This window comes from Phalacrocorax aristotelis, chromosome Z (genome assembly GCF_949628215.1).
Source record: "Phalacrocorax aristotelis chromosome Z, bGulAri2.1, whole genome shotgun sequence".
NCBI lineage: Eukaryota > Metazoa > Chordata > Aves > Suliformes > Phalacrocoracidae > Phalacrocorax > Phalacrocorax aristotelis.
This window is the reverse complement of record NC_134311.1, coordinates 78,674,183-78,694,997: the sequence shown is the minus strand read 5'-3', so window position 1 is coordinate 78,694,997 and position 20,815 is coordinate 78,674,183. Positions and strand designations below refer to the sequence as shown.

At 46.0% G+C, this 20,815-nt stretch overlaps 1 protein-coding gene across 1 annotated transcript; it reads left to right on the top strand.

The window, feature by feature from the left end:
- Positions 1–16,170: 16,170 nt before the first annotated feature.
- Positions 16,171–20,448, top strand: IER3IP1 (immediate early response 3 interacting protein 1). Its single transcript, XM_075079780.1, has 3 exons — positions 16,171–16,330; positions 17,960–18,061; positions 18,953–20,448. The coding sequence occupies exons 1-3, from the start codon at positions 16,240–16,242 to the stop codon at positions 19,006–19,008; spliced, it is 249 nt and encodes an 82-aa protein (XP_074935881.1). The 5' UTR covers positions 16,171–16,239; the 3' UTR covers positions 19,009–20,448.
- The last annotated feature ends 367 nt before the right edge of the window (positions 20,449–20,815 follow it).

Below are 20,815 nucleotides of genomic sequence, written 5' to 3'. Positions count from 1 at the left end.
TAAAAAAAAAAAAGAAAACTATGAGATAATAGTTGAGCTTTCCTGTAATTTAATGCTATGCTTACTCCACTAAAGAAAAGAACCGGGAAACTTATCCCCAAGAATATAGTTTTAGAAGTATTTTAATTCACAGACAATGCCTTGCAGTATCTCATGGCAGAAATCCTCTGCCTCTGGTAATTTAGAAAACGTTTGGAATTAGATGTAGTGAAATTTCAGGAAGTGCCTTGTGGATGCACAGACATAAAGGGAGACTTATGCCAAAGTCAGTTGGCTTTTAAAGACCGCAGCCATAGTCTTCCAGGTCTTTTCCTGATGATGTGCACCACCCCGACTGCCAGGGCCTTCCTGAGTGGCGTTTGTCTTCATGCAGAAGGTCTCGGTCCCAAGCACGGAGCCATCCCTGAGCACGCGACTGTGTAGGTCGTCCACGCCGATACAGCACCACCAGCGCCTGAAAGCACTTTCAGCCACCCCCAGCATTTGGATGTGTCCCAGAGTTGCTCTCTCAACACTCCCCTCCTTCCCAGAAAATCCCTGGGAGGTTAAATCAGCTGGCTTTACAGTTCCTTGGTGCAGCCCGACAGGTCTGGAAGGCAGGGGAGGAAGGGCACAGCCTGTTTACGTGCCCTGCCCTGCATAGTTTGCTCCTCTAGTAGGTGAGTTGACAAGACTCAGGTTGCCAGACTCATTCAACGGGCAGCGCTACCACTTTTGTAGCTTGGAAAAAAAAGCATTGAAAGCACCAGAAAAGCTGGAGCAGGTCAGACTGAAAGTTCATCTGTGCCAGTACCCTGTTCCCTATAGCAGATGAAAACAGATACTTTGTGAAAGCTTGCAAGCAGTTAGAGATATGTTCCCAGAATATTGTTTTAGCTTCTAATAATTTATGGCTCATGGGTTTTCTGATCTAGACACGATGTCTTGTTTTTAATAACCCTCAATAGATTTTTTCTTCCATGAGCTCGTCCAGTGACCTTTTTAAAGCCTAGGCACACTTTTAGCAGCTTACAGCATCCTATGGAAATAAGCCCCACAGCTTAAATACAGGTTGTGGGGAAAAAAAGCCAGCTTCTGATGTTTGGAGCTGCCACCCGTTATCCTCATTTTATGCCCTGGGCTTCTGGTACCAGATGCGACAGGCCGCCAGTTGGCTTCTGGCAATCCTTGTTCACCTTCTCCGTGCCAGTTGTGATTTCATCGGCATCTGTCGAGCCTTTTAGGTTGTCTTTTTCCACGTTGAAGAGTCTTAGTGATCCCTCCAACAGAAGCCATCCCATAGCTTTGTAGCCTTCACATACCTTCTCCTGATCAGCTATATCCTTTCTGAGATGGGGAATTAGCTGTGTAGAGTGTTCAGGATACAGGACACTATATAGTGCAGAGTGATGCGGTGGTATTTCCTGTGGTGAATGAACTCGACTGTAGTGCCGTGGTAAAACATCTTGCCGCTATAGAACAAAAATTTTGCCCAGGCATAAAGCAATCCTGTTGCTCAGTAAGAAATTACTGCTCTAATGGCTTCTGAGTGCCAGCACTCCTGGATGTGGTCAGGCGTGTAGAGTAACCTGTTGTCCCTCACCACCTGCGAACCAGCCTGTTCAGGCCCAGGAGCAGACACGAAGGATCTACAGCAGATTGATTTGTTTCCTTCTTTCTGCTCAGCAGTGTTCAGACCAGCACGTTCCCCAGTGACTTTCCACAGCAAGTAAGTAGCGCATCCATATGCTGCTGAAGTTGTGAAGCTGGTGTTTTAAATACGTAGCTCACACCAATTGACCATTCAAACTTGAAATGCCCAATTTGCGCTTGGTTCATTACGCTGAACCCCCCAGTAGGGAAGTGGAAACACCACTTGTCTGCTTTGTAACCCATCGGCAGACCCCAACTGCAAGTGTTAAGGTGGAACATAACGTCTCAGAATTCAGCATGAATGAAGTGTTTTGAATTAAAAAATCATCCCTCACGCTGATAAAGCTCAAGAACGTGAGCCTAGAAAACAAACACAGAGCAGCCACCGCCTAAACAAATCTATTTGTTAAACATGCAAGGAAGCTTCTTATCACCGGTTGCTTTTTGTTTGCTTTCCTCTTGTGCCAAAATTTGTACAGGTTAAAGTGATGAGGATCCCATTAAACACTTGAGTTTCACAGACTCAGCCCTCAACATTTCCACCAGCTGGCGTCATAAAGGAAAAAAAAAATGCCGCCAGAAGATTTACCCAGTAGTTGACACGGTTGTATGTGCAGGATGCATGCCCTAAGGCTGTGTCTGTACTCACCTGCCCCTGTCCTTGAGCTCAGCTATGTAGTTAAATCTTGCAGTGGCCCTGGCAGGGTCGTGCTGGAGCCCGCCAATGCCCCGGGGAGCAGATCCCGGCACGGATGGCGAGTCACCCCAGGCACAGTCTTAGCCGACGTCAGTCTGGATGCGGCCACCCCGAGCTGAAAGGTAAGGGTTTCGTGGTGTCAGTGCAGCTTTTCGGTGCCATGTAGGAATGGTCCCAGCCACAGTTAATTTACTGGTATAGGATAGCCCACATTGGTGCTGTCCTTAAGATAAAATTAATGTTATGTTAGAGTGGAAAATAAACATTCAGCTTTTCTTGTCAACACCATTAAGAAGCCTGCATGGCTGACCAAATATTCAGCTGTTGCCACAAGAGAGGCAAAAGGTAATAGCTGCGTTACAGCTCCTAGTTCTAGCCTCTCTTTCACCAGAATCCCCTGAGAATGGCAAAACCCACAGCACAGGCTACACACTGAGCTGTGATTTGAATTTTCCTGGATGCTTGAACGAACAATACATAGACACAGAAAGCTCATTGGTGTTGGCAGTCCTTTTTTTCTCTTCAGCGTTGGGCTTCCACGAACTGCCCACAACATCTCCAAACTGCGTTGAGCTCTGCCCTTCAGGCACGGTGGTGCTTCTCCAGGACTTTTGACTTACCTCGTTTGCTTCTGAGGTGCTTCAGCAGTTATTTATGTTGGTGAGGAAGCGCACCATGCAAAAGCATGAAGGTACGTGCTTTCCCTTGCTCGAGAGCACAGGAACAGGACTTCTCTTGGGACGGTGCTTTTAGGTGCCTTCAAACCATCTCCCTCAAAGACCCTTATTTCTCTTTTGTTGACCTTGTTATGAAACGGCAGGTGAAATCCAATTAATCATGAACAAGTTATTTGAAGCAGACAGCATATCTGAGCACTTACTGCTCTTGAGATCGATCATACCTATGAATAAATACCTTGATCATTATAAAAACCTATCTCCCACATGAATAGGGCCCGTTAACGAAGGCGTTACAGTGAAGATTTGGGAGTTTTGTCTGAACTGGGTGTGGCAAGCAAGATAAGGCTCTGCTAATGAACAGTAAATAAAAGCTCTGCACTTCTTTGGATTACTGATCAACTGTTGACTGTTCCTTTGAATTTTGTGTTCTGTGAGGGATTAAAGTTCATGTTTCCTCAAAATTAATTCTTCCTTTTTCATAATTTTTATGTAAAATTTCAAGGCAGTTGTGCCAAAAGTTTTGTATAAATTTTGTATTGGACAAAAAAAGCACCTTCTCAGCAAACCTGTATTTTTTTGGCTATATCAGCAAGGAATTAACAAAAACAAAGCCTAGCATTTGCTCTGATCCTTTGGATATCCGCTTTCACCCCGCTGACTTTCAAAGCAGAATCACTCTGCTAAGCAAAACTGTTGGGAGAGCTCCTGTAGGACACCTCACTATTCTCCTATAATCTTCTGCAGCTCTTTCCTCTAAGGGGTTTGTCCATGGAATTTATGCCCAGATGAGCATGGCGGGGCGTTGGGACTAGATGATCTTTAAGGTCCCTTCCAACCCAAACCATTCTGTGATTCTATGATTCTGAATGTATTTTGACACAATTTTACTCAATTGGCTTGGATTATTCAGTACATTTTTGAGAGGGCTACTGCAGATGTTCGGTGGCTTGCAAGACTGAGGTCTGCTGAGTATTTAGTATCTTTTCCCCTCAGACCATGGTCTGAACACCACAGAAGTCAGTGAAGAGACTCCCGTTGACTCTGGCGAGCTTCGGATCAGACTTAAAATCACAAATGGGTTTCACAAAGCAATGTAGGTTTTGGTTTGAGCTTTCTGTTTTGTTTGATAACGAAGGAAAGCACTGGCACCTGCCCGAATATAAAGTCCTCCCTTCTTAGGAAGTCTATTGTGGCATATACAATGTGGGAAACATTTTTAACACCATGCTTGCTCTGGCTTAGAGCCAAATAGGCGGCCAGTGATGCCCTGGAGAAGGGAGAGGAGGTACTTGGACGCCAAGCGTCCTCCTCTATGGATGGTGCAAAATGGGTAAGTGGGGAGTGGCTTAACCAAAACCATACCTGGAGTATCTGCAGAGCTGTTCACCTCTCCGAAAAATCTAATGTAGTTCATTCACTGTTTTCTTATGCCATAGAGGAAAATTCACAGCCGTGGTCATTACCTAAATGTGCTCGGTGATTCGGCCTGTGGACATCTGAAACCCTGCTGAACAATCTCCTGGGGATTTGGAGAGGTGCTTTGGTCCTGTTTGATACTAGCAGCGAGGCAACAGGAGCCAAAATCGTTTTGCAGCTATTTATCTAAGCCCAGCAGAAAAATGTGTCAATCTCTATTGTTAGTTTTGAAATAGCTGCCAGTCTGGAGTGTATTAATGTGTTCTGTGTGAACCTATTAAGGAAAAAGGAGTCTCCACCCTAGAGCACCACTCCTTCTCTGACCACAAAGCACAGGTAATCGCATTTTTTCACAAGATAACTCAGTGCAGTTGCCAGCTCAGCTCTAGTCTGGCATTAAGGACTAGGGGCTTTTGCAGAGCAAAACAAGGTTCAGATCCACGGGGACGCAACTTCCCTAAGAGAGGCATGGGAAGAGGTGGGTGCTGCAGAGCAAGACTGATGATACCCTCCTGCCCGTGGTGCCGTGAAGAACAGCTAAACCAGGCTGCAAGAAACACCAAAATGAAGCATGTTTGAAACCCAACGCTAAACTGGCCATCACCAATTAACAGCTCAACAACAGCTCCTTGAATTCCTACCTCGTTCCTTTCAGTGTGAAGAGCCAGGCTGGTCTGCGTAACACCTGAAAAGCAAGGATGGGGCTCAGACTTGGGGAGAGCACCCAAAGCACAGGGCTGCCTGCCCCCTCTGCTGGGGGAGACCCAAAGGCAGCGCTCTTGGGACACGGCGTGTTCCTGCAGTGACTCCTGAACACAAACTACAGGGACAGTTTTGCTGGAGGAGTTCATGCAATCGTAGCACGCCAGAAGGTGTCCAGTGCTCGAGGGAAGCTCTGGCAGACCTCTGGGTGGAGTCCAGCTCTGTCTCCTGCTCCACTAGAAAGATCAGGAAAGGAATTGCTTAACAAAAGGATGTTGATTAAAGCCTCTTTTTGATCCACCTCCACACTTTATTGATTGGCTTTAAACGGAAGAGATTATTTTGCCCTAATAAAAACCACAGAGAGAAGGCGGCAATCAACAGAGGCAAATGAAGTGAGCATTTAGTCTGGAACCCTGCAGACCAGCTGTACTTCCATGCAAGGCCTGATGGAAGGATCTCCGGCAGTCACAAGGTAATCCAGAGATTTGTAATCTTATTCTGCTCTAGGTTTAAATCACCTTGTCTTATTTTCTTAACTTTTTTTTCAAAATGAGGGACGAGACTGAGGTGCTGCTTAGGACATCTTACTGATGTGACAAAAAGAGATCGTATCACGGGGGGCTGGAGGACTCTGTAGTAAGCAAGTGATCTTCCATTTTCAGTAACCCTCAGCCCGGCTCTCCTTGCACCAGGGGAAATTTCACGTGAGATCCTGGAACAGCCTCTGGGCCCGTATTTCAGTTTATTCACAGACATGCACACATGCGCTAATGGATAAGAGGCAAAGCCTGGAGAGTTACTTAGCTATAAAATTATGCTGCCTGATTTTGCTGTCCAAGCATTACAAAAGCGGGAGTCGTTGCAGATCCCTCTGATTCATGTCATATACGGTATGTCAGTCCAGGCAGCATTTCGGAGCCGGTTTCATTCATCGTAGAAATGTGAGTATGGGTTTGGCTTGGCTTTTTTCCGATAGGGTTGTGTTTTATTCAATCACTTGCTTTTTTCTTATGCAACCTGTGGCAACACAGATTTTTAACAAAATTTCATTTTAAGTTAAGCTTATTGATGCAAAAAGAGTAGAATTTAAAGGGCAACATAGAAGATAAGCTCTTTCTATACATGAGAACGTATTGGCAGACAATTTATTATTGTATTTATTAACTGGATGTATCAGGATACATCCTGTGACTCCACATTTTATTTCTGTTCCAGAAAAGGAGCTAGAATAGAATAAAATAATGATCAGAAATCCATGTATCACACATGCAAGCTGGAAATCTGCGAGTGCCTGTAAATGTGTCTCTCTGTGTGTGTCAGTATTAGTACAAGGTGACACAAGAATTTGATTTGAGCATTTGCTTTTTATCCATTAAACTTGCCTACAATAAGGCATGTCATAGTTTTAAGCATCTCCAAGAGGAATATTATTGTAATAACAAGAGGCAGGAGTTCTCCTAAAATTCCCAGCCATGCCACAGACCCTCTGACCGATGTAAGACAAATTGTTAGCCTCAGTTTCCCTGTCTCGACAGTAGGTTAATGATCCACCCCTGCCTCACATGCTTGCTGTGAAGAGAGCTTCCCCCAGCATTTCGAGAAACTCGGTGCTTGGATGAAGTTTTTGGTAACAAACTGTATTGCTGTGGTAAAGTAATGTTGTTATTCGCCATTTGTGATGGCTGAGATTTTTTACAGGAGTTAAGCACTCCACTTCTGGAGGCGGTGAAAGAAAAGGTATAACCTGGGCTTGAGGAACTTGGGCTCAGTTACCTTTTCTGCTAAAGTCTCCCTCTGTGTCCTGGGGGCAAATTGGCTGGGATTAGATAAAAGCGTGTGCTAGACGTGCTGGAGTGTGATGCCAACATGCTTGTCCATTCCAAGATTAGATGCCGTAGACAAATGAAGTAAAACTCAAGGCATCTGGGGAAGTTCATTGCCTTAAGAGAAACATCCAGGTTTTTGATGTCAGGTTAATGGCAATAGCAGAACGTACCTCGCAAGGAAGTTGTAAAGATAATTCACATTAGAGGTGGTGAAATACTCAGAGGTCATAAATGGATCTAAAATAAACGTGCTGGTTTTGAACATTACACTGAGATCTGAATGTCTGATGGCTTTCTTTTTCAGGATGGTCCATGCTGGTGAAGATTTCCACAGCACGGTGGTTTCCAAGGCAGAAGGTGCTTCACTTGCCTGTTTGTTAGCATTTTAAATCAGTTGTGCGGTGTTTATTTGTGTGGCGACACTCCTGAGTGGAGCCAGCCAATAGCAGTGTTACCAAGTACGTGAGCTTAGCAGATACAGTGTTGAATGGGCGCACAAGGAATGAATGGCTCGGCCCTGTTAGACCCATTTCTGCTGGGGTTTTAGAGAGGGAAGAATGGTGGAAATAAAAGGAGCTGCTGCAGCGGAAAAGAGGAGGGGGAGACTTGGAGGTGGGGGTAGGGGACGGGGCGTAAGCCAAATTTCACTCCTTTAAGTTTGGAATTAAACCTAAGAGCCAAAAAGGATGGAAACTGATATTGATAAGTATGGAAGTGGGTAGGAAGTGCTGGCTAGACAGGCAGTAAGATTTGGGATCCTGCTATGGCTTTACTGTGAGTAGGTGGGTAACGTGAAATAACTTAGTGGTCTAACAGCGCAGGGCAAATTTTCCACCCTCAGATGCATCGGGCTGGGTCCCATGAGTTAATTAACTCAGCTATGAGGTTTTTAAAGAAAAAGTAGTTTCCCGGGAACACCCTCCTAGCACAGAGCTGGTCACCCCCTCCACCCATGGCAGGCAGCAGGACAGTCAGTATTTGCAGCCTGTAACAACCTGGGGTCATTTCACAAAAGGTCGCATTTCTTAAAGCTATCTGTTGGTAAAACTCACCTGTTTTCCCGTGGTTTCTTCAAGGTTTATCACCGTCTACTTATGAGATTGTCATGGTGTCTCTCAGTGGAAGCCTCTTGCTGTTGGCTGCCATCAGCGTAGCAGTAACTGTTCTCTGGAGGTGAGTGTTAGGGCAGTAGGAGAGGACCTGGGGTTGCCAAGGAAATGCGTGCAGTGATGAATTCCTGCAGGAGGCAAGTGTGATCAGGGAGCCCATGGGAAGAGCCTGCCAAGCGCCTGTGCTTCTTGGGGTCCTCCCAGGCTCTTTCTCCATCAGCCTGCAGCAGGGTGCATCAACAGTGGCTGGCGAATTGCTAGGGTGGGTGCTTGGGTAATACCAGTGTAGGGCAGTGAGATCTGGTTTTGTTTTATATCTGGTCCAAATTCTTCTCCCCCTCCCCAGATTTTATATATATATATAATGTATTGTAAAATTGTTGAGGAAAATTAAGAGACCCAAGCTCCTAATTTCTCAGTACTGCCAACATTTTCATTTTTTTCATGAACAACCTGAAGTCACAAGAAAAGGGACATTCCTTGACGTGTTTATTTCTATGATGAGAAAGTAAACGATAATGTTTTGAGAAATCTTTTCAAAGAAAAATTTTGTTTAGCTTTACTTGGAATGCAACTGGCCAAATGGAGGAGGGTGACAGGGTCATAAGATGTGTTTTATGCTAAACGACAAAAAAATTAAGGGGACAGGAAAAGGTCACCTCTGTAATTAATTAAATCATCTCACGACTTCTTTTGCTCCATTTCTGCTGTGCCAGGCGCTGCACATCGAATTATTCCTCCAAAGATCTCAGCATACCTGTGGTGGTGGAAAACATTACAGTGACTAACAATAGCTCCGATAAGATTTCAACTGTGGATTTGGCTGGCCCGGTGTGTCTAAGTTATGTATCTGACAAGGGAGATGTATCCCCAGAGTTTGCCGTCTCTGAAGAGACGATTTCCAGTTCTGAGTTACCGTTCTCCTTTGCTGTCTCAGTAACACCCCCCGATTCAGCCCCAGAGCAGTGATGGCCCACAGCTTCTTCCAGCTGCAGCTTTCTCCCAGAGAGAGGAGTGGATGAAGGACTCGGGGGTGTATGCTGGCGAGCTGACGGACTGACATTCCCCATGTCCTCTTCTCCACCATGGCTTCGGTCTATGAACTTGTACCACACCAGTATTAGAAAATGCAGGAAAATGGAAATTTTTTATGGAAGTGGAGAAAAAGCATAGATATATGTACCTTATCTCTGTCATGTGTTGTGTTAAAAATTTACTGTAGAGACATACATCTTTCCCTATTATCTCTTCCTGTGGGGTGAGTCATGGGAAAAAAACACAGGGGGGGATTTCTGGTAATTTTTACAAAGATTTCCCAGTCCCTCTGACTCACACATGAATACCACATGTTATGCCAAGACCTAACCTTTTGCAGATGGTTTCCTAGTAGCTGTACATCTCCTTGGCTACGCTAATGTTACTGGATGGTTTGCAGTTTCTTAAGTCACCAGCTTTGTGATGGTTTTTTTAATCTGCCCACTTTTACAGCCCGAAGGACGATACCATCTATTAATCTTTAAACCGAGTGCTGCAACTTTCCCAGCACTGATGACCTCTGCCGCTGGCATGACACCAGCTTGCTAAGGAACAAGCCTGGCTGTTGTCCCCGTTCAGGTGACAGTTAGAGAGGACAGGTTAGTCTGAGACCTGGCACGGAGAGGGATGGGTGAGCTCCCTGGGTCTGGCCAGCCTAGTCCAACTTCATGCCCTTTGCTCACTGCTAGGAACCCAGCAAGAGCTGTGGGGTATATAATTTTCCATTACCAACTTTCTTGGCCTACCTCTTGCATGTTTCCCATACAAGTAGATGGAAAGCTGAAGAAAGCAGGAGAAAAGCCCTTTGACCAATGGTTGTTCCTCCAGAAGGGGTCTGGCATGATCCATTCCTCCTTTGTTCTCACATGTCGCAGAGCACTGAAAGTTATCTGCAGGATCATTAGGGCACTTCAGAGTTGCCAACAGGTTGGAAGGGCGGCCGACATCAATGACTGTGCCTTAGCCAGCCTTAGGACAAGAGGAAACGGCCTCAAGCTGCGTCAGGGGAGGTTTAGGTTGGAGATGAGGGGAAACGCCTTCCCTGCCAGAGGGGTCAGGCCCTGGCACAGGCTGCCCAGAGAGGTGGGGGAGTCACCGTCCCTGGGGGGGTTCAAAGGATGTGTAGACGTGGCCCTGGGGCCATGGTTTAGGAGGCCTGGGGGTGTTGGGTTGGGGGTTGGACTTGATGATCCCAGAGGTCTTTTCCAACCTTAATGATTCTATTATTATATAGTGGAAGTGATGCTCTCAGGGCTTATATTTTCGAACAGGAGACCTAAGGGCCACCAAACGTATGAACAGGGAGGCTACAGCCTGTGAATTTCCTCCTTTTCCAGGCTTGGATGAGGCCAGCTGTTCCCTGGGGAAGCTGTTTATGGACAGTCTGGCTCCAGCAGGACATGCTGTGACACCAACATGCTCATGTAAGCTCCCGTATGTGACACTTATCAAAACTGGGTTAGGGCAGGCACAGAAAGATGAGGCTGTCCCGCACAGATCCATGCAGGTGTTAGGCATTTCAGAGACTTGAGTGAAAATCCATGTGCTGTGCTACAAAGGCAGTCAGACTTCGGTTATCATTACAGCACCTCTGTATTTGTACCAAAAGGGGAGTCTGAGTAACTTTTCTATTAGCAGAGATGGAAAGCAGACCTGATTCTGAAGCTGCGGGGAGACACTGGCCATCCCTGGCGGAGGCTTGTCTGCAGCAGGGTGCTTCCTCCTCTGACATTAGCCATATTCCCATTCAAAACATTGCTACTGATGCCATTTTCCATGGTCCAATGGAAACACATGCTTGCCTGTCCGTGGTGGCAAACACCAACCCCTTGCCCATAACAGCTTGTGCCGTGTCGGTCTCCCTCTTTCCGTACCTCTACTCAGTAAGCTGCTCCTGCCTGTCCACAGCCCATAACACCCGCCTCAGGCTCCCCTTCTCCTTGCTCTCCGTAATATCCCTGCTCTTTTCTTCATGCTGCTCACCGCACAGAGACAAAATCCAACCCCCCCTTGTCAAAATTCATGGCGCTGTTTCCTCATCCCCCTGTAAATCCGTCCTTAAGACCCGCTGCTGCCTCAACGCCTGCAAATCCTGCCTGCCTGTCAGCAGTAAGGCAGGGCTAAGCACAGACTTCCAGTTCTCCGACAAAGTCTATTTGTTTTCTTGCTGCCCTGTTCCCTGTGTTGGCCTGCTTTTGATATCCGCTGTTTTCCAGCTGAGGCATGGACTAGAAAATCCCTCCACCTTCATCTCTGAAAAATACCGATATGGTACTGAGCGTAACGGGCTTTGGTTCTGGACTGGTGTATTCCAGCACAAACGCAACGCAAACGGTGACTGGGTGAAGATGCCGACAATCGCGGTACAATATAATGTAACATAACATAATACTGTACTATTGATAACGACGAGATGAACAGCAGCGCACATGTGCATGCAGGCAGTGAACAAATTATATTTAAAGGCTGTTACGGCTACGGAGCCAAGCACGATAAACTTAGGAAACGGCATCAATAAATTTTGGTGTAAATTCAGAATTTTGTTACTTGTTTTTCCTTTGTTCTTCAGTCGCCTTTTGTGAATGGAGCCATATTAATGTCCTCTCAAGATACAATTCTTAGGAAAGCTGGCAGGCGATGTTCTTGAAGGGGATGGCTATGCACTTTCCAAATAACCAAGGGCAGAGATGATACTGCGCTGCACATTTGGAGTCACGGATAAGACAAAGATCTTTTCTGTATGTAGCTGCTGAAGGGTAAGAACTAGATACTAATTCTCTCAAAAGTACAAAACCGTATTGCATTCCCAGCTTTGGTGTTAAAACAAACTGGAAATTAAATCAGTTAAATATTTGATTTGTGCTTACCAGGGATGTGTTACACCTGTAGGATGCGTCGTTAACCTTTGCAGCAGTTTGACAGTGCAATAGGTGTGATGGCTAAAAGATGACAAAGGCTTTAGTTTAACTGTGGAATGTAGCTATGGGATTTATTTGCAGCACATAACTGAGCCACAGAACGTAGATTTTTCACATATGCAGAATTTTCCAGTTACTGCGGTCACTCATGGCAGAGGCGGGCATGTGGTAGGCAGGTGTAAGGACTCAGCTCCTTGATTCAATACCCCGTTCCGTATAGCGTGACAGTTTGCGTCCGTTCAGAGCCCCATTAAGGTAAAACCACGATGTAGCGAGCTTCCTTCTGGACTCTGACGGGGTCTATTTAAAGTTTGATCATCTTCAGCTCACGAGGTATTACCAGGGCCACGGGGAAATATCTAAAGGAGGAAATTGTCAAAGCTATGCCAGGAAATAAACTCAGAGGATGGTGGCAAGTGAGGCAAAGGATGTAGGGACTGAAGTCGTGAGAAGCCTTCCTTTGACCTGGTATTTGCTCACCAGGAATAAACTACTGTAATTCTGCAAACTTGGCACAACAAGCTGCAGTCTTGTTAACCACAGAGGATAGTTAGACCCAAGGAGCAATGCTCTGTCTGACATTGACCAATAAACCGAGAGAATAAAAAATACCAAGGTCTTCACAATACTTCACCAGCCTGAAGTCTAATCCTTCGACATCTGTAAGGTGGTTTAAAACTCTCCTTTATGGTGATTGACTGCGCTCTCAGATGACACCACAGGAATTTACTGCACTGAAACATAACACCTTAATGAAGACATGAAAAAATGCTTTCCTTCTAATGCAAGCAACTTTGCCTGGTTTTCCCTTCAACCACGTAACACGATGATTCAGAGACAAGACTCATGTGGTTGTTAAGTTGCCATGATGGATTTTACGAAGGGGAAAATAACGTCAAGTTTATGTATGCGTGGTAGCAGCTGCTCTTTGGAAATACATCTTAATTATGGGTAAAAATACTAAGCCATAACTTGTATACTTATTTTAAAAACCTCACTTTTTTTTTCAGTGCCATAATTCTTAACATTAGCACTGAACTGAGGTTAGTATTTATTTATAGGCTGGATACCGTAAGGAGGTAGCCCAGGAAATGCTACCTGATGATGGTGGTCATAAGACATGCCTATTTGTGACCCCTCATATTTATCTGTATTTAATTATAGAACGATGGCCATAATGCCCTAAGTTATGTCTGAGAACAAAAGGCAATTCCATTTGTGAGACCATTATATGCGAGCACTCGCAACTTCTTAAAAAATAGTAATGACCTTTGGGATTAAATCTTTTCGGCCCCATATTGACTTTCTCTGTGTGTGTGTAGTTTAGTAAAAATCATGACAGCCTATTTATTATTTATAGACATGCAGAACAAGATGGTTTGAATGATTTAAAAAAGCTTTTTTATAAACATTGGGGGTCCCTGGGTAACTAGAAATGGCTCCATTTTAAAATGTTAAACTGCTAGTTTTTAGGAGGCTTGTAGTTATAGTGAATTAAAAAATCTAGATGAGAAATAAAGAAGTTATGTTGGAATTCCTGAGCTTGCAAGTGTTTGTTGGCATGTGCCAGTACCCTCGAGTACTGCCACTAACTGCTGACATACAGGAAGTTAATCGTACACGTTTGCAGAATCAGAGCCGACATTTGGAAATACTTTGAGCTTTCAGAAATAATATATACTATTAATTAATCAAATTAATTAATAATGAAAAATGATATAATAAAACACTTCAGTATATTCTTAAATAATACTGATCTCACTGGAATTCCAATAGAAGGTTCACTCACTTCCCAGAATTGAGACTGTATTTCTTTTTGAGACTGGAATGAAAAATACTTTTGACCAGATGACAAAACTCTGATAAATGTGTTTGATTTTTGTTCTCTGTTCTACCTCCTTTATGTAAGATTTCTAATTCTGGGGACCGGTTAGTAACAAAATATGCTATGGCTGTAATGATGGAGTGCTTTCCCATACTTCCAGCTGTTAAAACATAATATAATTTAATTTAGATGCATAATACCATGTCATCGACTGTACTGAAGCAAGTGTTTGGGAAAGGAAAGCCAAAGACGAGAAGCAGCTGAGGTGTGGGTTTCTTCGTGGCTAATTAGTGTGGTGCCTGAGCGTCTGTCCATCAGCCAGTCCCGATGCTCGATTCGCTGCTGAAGTACCAGATCATCTCAGGCTTGCTGGTGAGTGGATCTTAACCCTGAGCTGAAATGTGGAGATCTAATATCAATAAACTGTGAATAATTTGCCCAGATCGTATCAGAAGTCCATGGCAGGGCAAGGAATCGGGGTGGGGTCTTGCCAGCCCACTGCATTAAGCACAGAGTTATCATTTCTATCACAGCGAATGTGTCTAATAACACTCAAAGCACAGTGATTATGCAAATCGTTGTACCCTCATTGAGTAATAAAAGCTATCGACCATACAGAGTTAAGGGGGTTGCGTATTGTACGACTGCTGAAAAATAAAATCAGAGCGATTATGCAAATCACCCCCTTCAGCCAATCGGACCGCAAGTGAAGGGGAAAAAAATATATATTTATGCATCGATAACTGTGTAGTATCCCTGAGCTCCAGTTATTATTATTTTTGTTATTTGAGTGAAGAAGTACCCAGAAGCCCCGATCAATCCAATATAATTGTTTTCTTTTAGACTCTGCTAAGAATCTTGACTTGTGCAGTCATTATGTTTTGGATAAACAACAATTGGGCTCTGAGCTGATTTCCTGCTAGAAAGAAAACATAAATCAACATGTACTGAAAAAATACAGGGGGCAAGGGGAAAAACCCAGATATTTTCCATAAAATTAAATATAAAAGAATGTATATTTGCATAGATTTGAATCATAGACTCATAGAATCATTAAGGTTGGAAAAGACGTCTAGGACCATCAAGACTAACCCCCAACCCAACACCCCCCAGACCTCCTAAACCATGTCCCCAGGGGCCACGTCTGCACAGTGTTTGAACCCCCCCAGGGACGGTGACTCCCCCACCTCTCTGGGCAGCCTGTGCCAGGGCCTGACCGCTCTGGCAGGGAAGACATTTCCCCTCATCTCCAACCTAAACCTCCCCTGGCGCAGCTTGAGGCCGTTCCCTCTCGTCCTGTCCCTGGTGACTTGGGAGCAGAGACCAGCCCCCCCCTCACTCCAGCCCCTCTCAGGCAGCTGCAGAGAGCGAGAAGGGCTCCCCTCAGCCCCCTCTTCTCCAGGCTAAACCCCCCCAGCTCCCTCAGCTGCCCCCCAGCACACTTGTGCTCCAGACCCTGCCTCAGCTCCGCCGCCCTTCTCTGGACACGCTCCAGCCCCTCAAGGGCCTTCTTGTCCCGAGGGGCCCAAACCTGAGCCCAGCATTTGAGGTGGGGCCTCCCCAGGGCCGAGCACAGGGGCCCCATCCCTGCCCGGCTCCTGCTGGCCACACCAGGGCTGACACAAGCCCGGGGGCTGGTGGCCTCCTTGGCCACCTGGGCACTGCTGGCTCATGCCCAGCCGGCTGTCAGCCAGCACCCCCAGGGCCTTCTCCGCCGGGCACTTCCCAGCCCCTCTGCCCCAGGCCTGGGGCGTTGCCTGGGGTTGGTGTGACCCAAGGGCAGGACCCGGCACTTGGCCTTGTTGAACCTCACACAATTGGCCTCAGCGCATCGATCCAGCCTGTCCAGGTCCCTCTGCAGAGCCTTCCTGCCCTCGAGCAGATCACAGTACTGCCCAACTTGGTGTCTCCTACAAACTCCCTGAGGGCGCGCTCGATCCCCTCATCCAGATCATTGATAAAGATATTAAACAGGACTGGCCCCAACACTGAGCCCTGGGGAGCTCCACCTGTGACCAGCCGCCGACTGGATTTGGCTCCGTTCACCACAACTCTCGGGGCTCGGCCATCCAGCCAGACTTTACCCAGCAGAGTCCACCCATCAAAGGCATGAGCCGCCAGCTGCTCTGGGAGGGTGCTGTGGGAGACAGTGTCACAGGCTTTGCTATCGTCCCGGTAGATGTCAAGCGGCGCGCAAGGCTGCCCACGGGCGAGGGCGGGCTCTGCGCATGCCTGGGGTTGCGCGCCCTCAGCGAGGACCCGGCGGCCGTGCCGGGAAAAGAGGAGGCAGAGGCCTCGCCCCCGTCCCGCCCTCCCCCCGCCCAGACCACGCCTCCGGTCCCGCCCCGCCACGTCCCTCTCCGGCGGCGGGTCCCGCCCCAGCGGCGTACCGCGCCATGGCCTTCAGTCTCTACTCGCTGCTGCAGGCTGCCCTCCTCATCGTCAACGCCGTGGCTGTGCTGCATGAGGAGCGCTTCCTCCGCCACGGTGAGCCAACACCGAGAGACGGGGAGTGGGGGGGAGCGGGCCCGCCGCCCCGGCCCGGCCCGGCCCGGCCGAGGGAGGAGGAAGAGGAGGAGGAATGGAGGCCTGGCAAAGGGAGGAAGTTCCCTCCTGACCCGCCGGGCCTCCGGGGGCCCGGTGCTGCAGCCCTCCCGCCGCCTCGCCCCGAACATCCCCTGCCGGGAGCCGCCTCGGGGTTCTGGGGCCTGAGGTGCGGCTGATGTCCCTCCTGCCATTGCTTTGTCCCTTTTTTTTTCCATAATTCCCTCTTTTTGTCCCTTTCCACTGGTTCATCCCCGTTTGCGCCGCCTGTCAGGGTGTGGCGATGGCGTGAGGTGGTGTCTTTCATCTTGTGCCTTTTTTCGACGAGAGAGCGCTTCCTTCCCAGCCTTTGCAGGCTTCGGCGGTGCTGAAGAAAGATCCCCGAGGTTGGGCGTCCTCCTCCTTTAAAAGAAAGCAAAACACAGAAAAGCCACCACAAAAACCAAAATCCACCGACGCAAAGATCTACAAAGCCCCTGAAAAATAATCGACATCCAAGGTTTCCCAGTTTCCTGATCCAGAAAGTCCCACCTTCTCCAAGCCAGACTGAGCCTGGAATTTTGGCAGGGGTGCGGATAGTTATCCCTTCCTCCTGGTCTCTGGGAGGATTCACTGCGAGGGACCCTCTCGGTTTGGGTTTGGGGTTTTCTTTTGCTTTCCTGACGAGCAGCAGCTCGAGGAAAAGGGAGGTGTGAGGGCTAACAGGGTGGGTCAAGCCACTTGTTGGCCCCAGGAGGCCTGGGAGTAACTCCAGGCTCACCGGACTGGGAGAGGAGTCACCAACCGCCCCCAGCCCGGTGCCAGCAGAGCGAGGGTGACAAAAAAGAGGCAAAAAATCCCTCGGAAGTTGTTTCTGGAGAAAAGGAACTCGCAAGTTGCACAGTGCGGCTTCCCGTACTTCCAGCTGCTCCCTTCTCCACTCTGCTTGTCCCCCAGGGGGTCAGGACTCGAAAATTCCTGCTCCTGTCGCTGGGACCATGCTCTTTGCCTCCCCACAGTGGGCAGGGAAGGGGTTTTCTCCCTTGAAGGGCTCTGTAAACCTGCAGTACTTCTGTGGCCCTCCAAAGTTTCCAAATCCTTTTTTTTTTTTCAGAAGTGGTTAAAAAAAAATCATCCGGATTTGGAATCTGCACTGAAAGCTTCCTATCCTGCAGCTGGTTTCTCAGTGCTGAAGCATCGCTTCATACCCAACACTTATTTGCTTTTTTATCTCCTGGTAAAGGACAGTGAACAGATCTAGTTTGTTTGGGTTTATTCCTGCGGGTGGTTTTTTTTTTGAAGTCCACATAAACTGATTTGTTCCCCTGGCACGCAGGGGATAGTAGCATGTTATAAAGGTCCAGGTTTCCTTTGCAGAAACGTTGATCTGTCATTATGGATGCATTCATTAAAAGGTTGAATAGTTTCTTTATCTTGTTTTAAAATCTGATCTTGAAATAAAGTGGATTGGTTTGTAGTTTGTAGGTGGTGATGAACGTAAAGATATTCGAGGCTGGTCGCTCGGTAATATCGCTGATAGCGTTTGTCGCGTGGTTGTGGGTGTCTTTCCTGACATGTTTTTATATGACGCAGTTGGCTGGGGAAGTGATCAAGGGATTGGAGGATTTGGAGAGGAACCAGGAATTAAGGCACAGCTAACGAACCTTATCCGATCTGTACGGACCGTTATGAGAGGTAAGGTGATGATCTTTTGTTTAAACGTTCTTGTCCGTAAAGTTTTGCTTCTCTGCTTTAAGAAAATAATCGCGGCGCTTTGACTTTTTTACCAGATAGCTGCTATTTCTGCTCGTCATTTCCAACCCGCCCTTCCTTCACGTGCGGACTCTGCATAGGAGGGTTTGATAAAGCGTGAAACATTCCCTGACTCTGGCTTGTGGCACCGCTCCTGCTGCATCTTGTCTTTCCTTGGAGTTTGGGAGCTGGGGGGAAGCTTGGTGATCAATCAAAGCATGCAGTTAGCTTCACCTTGGCTAAATTCAATTTTATGTGAAGTACCTGGTGAGGGAAATGTAATTCCTGTGATTCTTAAAGGCAAGCCAGGCTTATGCACCACAAAGGATGGGAGAAAAAAAAAAAGTCTTTTTTTTAAGTTAGTAGTAATTTTTCGCTATAAAGCACACCAAAAGTCCCTTTCATAGGTGATGATAAAGAGGAGGTAACAAATCTTACCTGTCTTGCCCACCCCAGAGTAAAAACTGATACATTTTCTTCTAAATCGTGGCAAAGCTGAGTGTGGAAACTGACTTTGAGGTGGTTTTGTTTCATTTGGAGAAAGGATTGTTTGAGTCAAAGTTATAATGGGCCATATAAAAATATTTATGCTGTTGCTTCCTGATTTTTAGTGTCCTAGGCTTTGATCCTGTCTCCTTCTACTAATCCTGATCTTCGCATAAGAAAACTCAATGTGGTTTTTAAAATTTTTTAGTTTTTAAAAATGTTTTAAAAAAGATTTTGATAGATTTTCCTCCTTAAAAAGTAGCCTCCCAAGATAACAAGAAGTTCTGTCACTCTGTGGTGTGCAGAAGAAAATTTTCAAAGTTGCTCTTCTGTTTTTCTGTCCTACAGTGCCATTAATAGCAGTGAACTCCGTTACAATCATTCTCCTCCTGTTGTTCGGTTGAAGATACCCGTTGCGAAATCTTTTGGACATCCAAAGAAGCAGGTTGCTAACCACCTCTGCTCTGAGTTTTCTGGGATCCAGCACGGTTTAGCTGTCAATTTGACATTCAGCTTAAAATAATAAAGACACTATTTCTATTTATGCTATTTCCTAACATTCACTTGCAGTTTAATTAAACAAGATATTGGGATCAATGCAACAATGCTGCAAATCTATGGGACTGTGACAAGTTCTGTTGCTGCCTGTTAGTAGCGTTGACTGTTAGAGTACGCGTCACGACATATTGCAATGATTGTCGGTAGGATGCGGTTTTTAAATGTCTCGTTACTCAGGGATGAATTTCCTCCAGTATGCTTCCCAATTTATTTTTAAGTTAAGAAAGGCAACAGTTCTTTTTTTGCAGTTGCTACCACAGTCCTGTTGAACACAAGTTAGGCTCTGCAAAAGTGTTACAAATTATTGAAGTACAGTTGTGTTATTGAGGGAGACAAAACTAGCTGGGTAAAGCCCTGACCCAGTTCATGCTGGAGTCAAATGTTCCCGGTTTGATTGAGAACAGGATTTTTCTCTTGGTAGTCTTTTAGAATCAATAACATTCTGTGCTGATGGGGATTAAGTTGAAAATAGGTGCAATTGCTACGGAAAAATCTAAAAAGCTGTACCTAAAGCTGGGCAACTCTGTATTAATTTAGACTAGTGGGTGATGTTAGTGATTAGTATTTGTTACTGTTCTGTCAAGGATTATTATACTTCTTAAAATGCACGTTAAACTTTGCGTGGTGATTGGTGTGTTGGAAATGGGGAACCGCTTGTGCTCCGAGCTTCTTGGGAAACGTGGGAGGGGCACACTATGCTCTTTTCAAATGCAATTCTTTGTTTAAAAATAATGAATTTGCAGCCTCTTCTATTACCTCTGCTTTTTTCCCCGCCCACTGTCTTCCTTTGTTAATTTAGCAGCTTACTGAGGTTGGAGCTCTGGGTGTGATCTCGCAGCTCTGTCGCAGAGAATATTGCAAATTGCTCTGATCTTGTCTCAGTTAAGGCTGCTGGGCTGGTCCAGTGTCATACAGCAAGTCTGAATTGCAGAGGGCTGGTTCTCATGTACCTTTAGGAAAGTTAGAAGCCTCACGTCTGTTCCTTTACTAAAGTGCTTTAGTTCTTCTTTTTTTCTTTTTTTTTTTTTTTTTAAAGTGGGGAAGGCCAAAGGAAGGCTGGCACTTTCATTGTTTAAAACAGCTTAGTTTATCCTCTCTCTGTCTCGATGACTAAAGCATATGCTGTTGTATACAAAGATAAAGCTGTAATATGTGTAAATGAATTTAACGATCTTCAGTTGCAGTGTTTTGCAGAGTAGAGTATATCCAGGAGAGTTTTATGTTGTTTCCTTTTTTTTTTTTTTGTAAGTGAAAACTTGTAAATAAATTCTGAATCTCTAAATTAAGCCCTCTCTTTCATAACTTGCTTTTTGTCTGCGTCCAGTAGCAGTATCTCAAACCTCAGTTTCACCCCGTTCCAGATAACAGAATTACATGAAATACCTTTTTCTCCTTCCTGTGGCACTTGGGAGTATCATCTCTCTGCTGTGAAGCTGTAGTTGGTTTAGTAGCAAACCTAATGAGCCGTGGTAACGCTGGCTTGAGGCAGAGCAGGGTCATGCTAGTCCTTAAAGCAGGTAGATCTATTTATAAAGTATTCCTTATGATAATCTTTGTGTAATTCAGAGGTGACACGGGTATGGTCTGGATCAGTTATTTTCCTATCTGTTTTTCATGGAAACTGGACAGTATGTACGTGGAACAGATGAAACC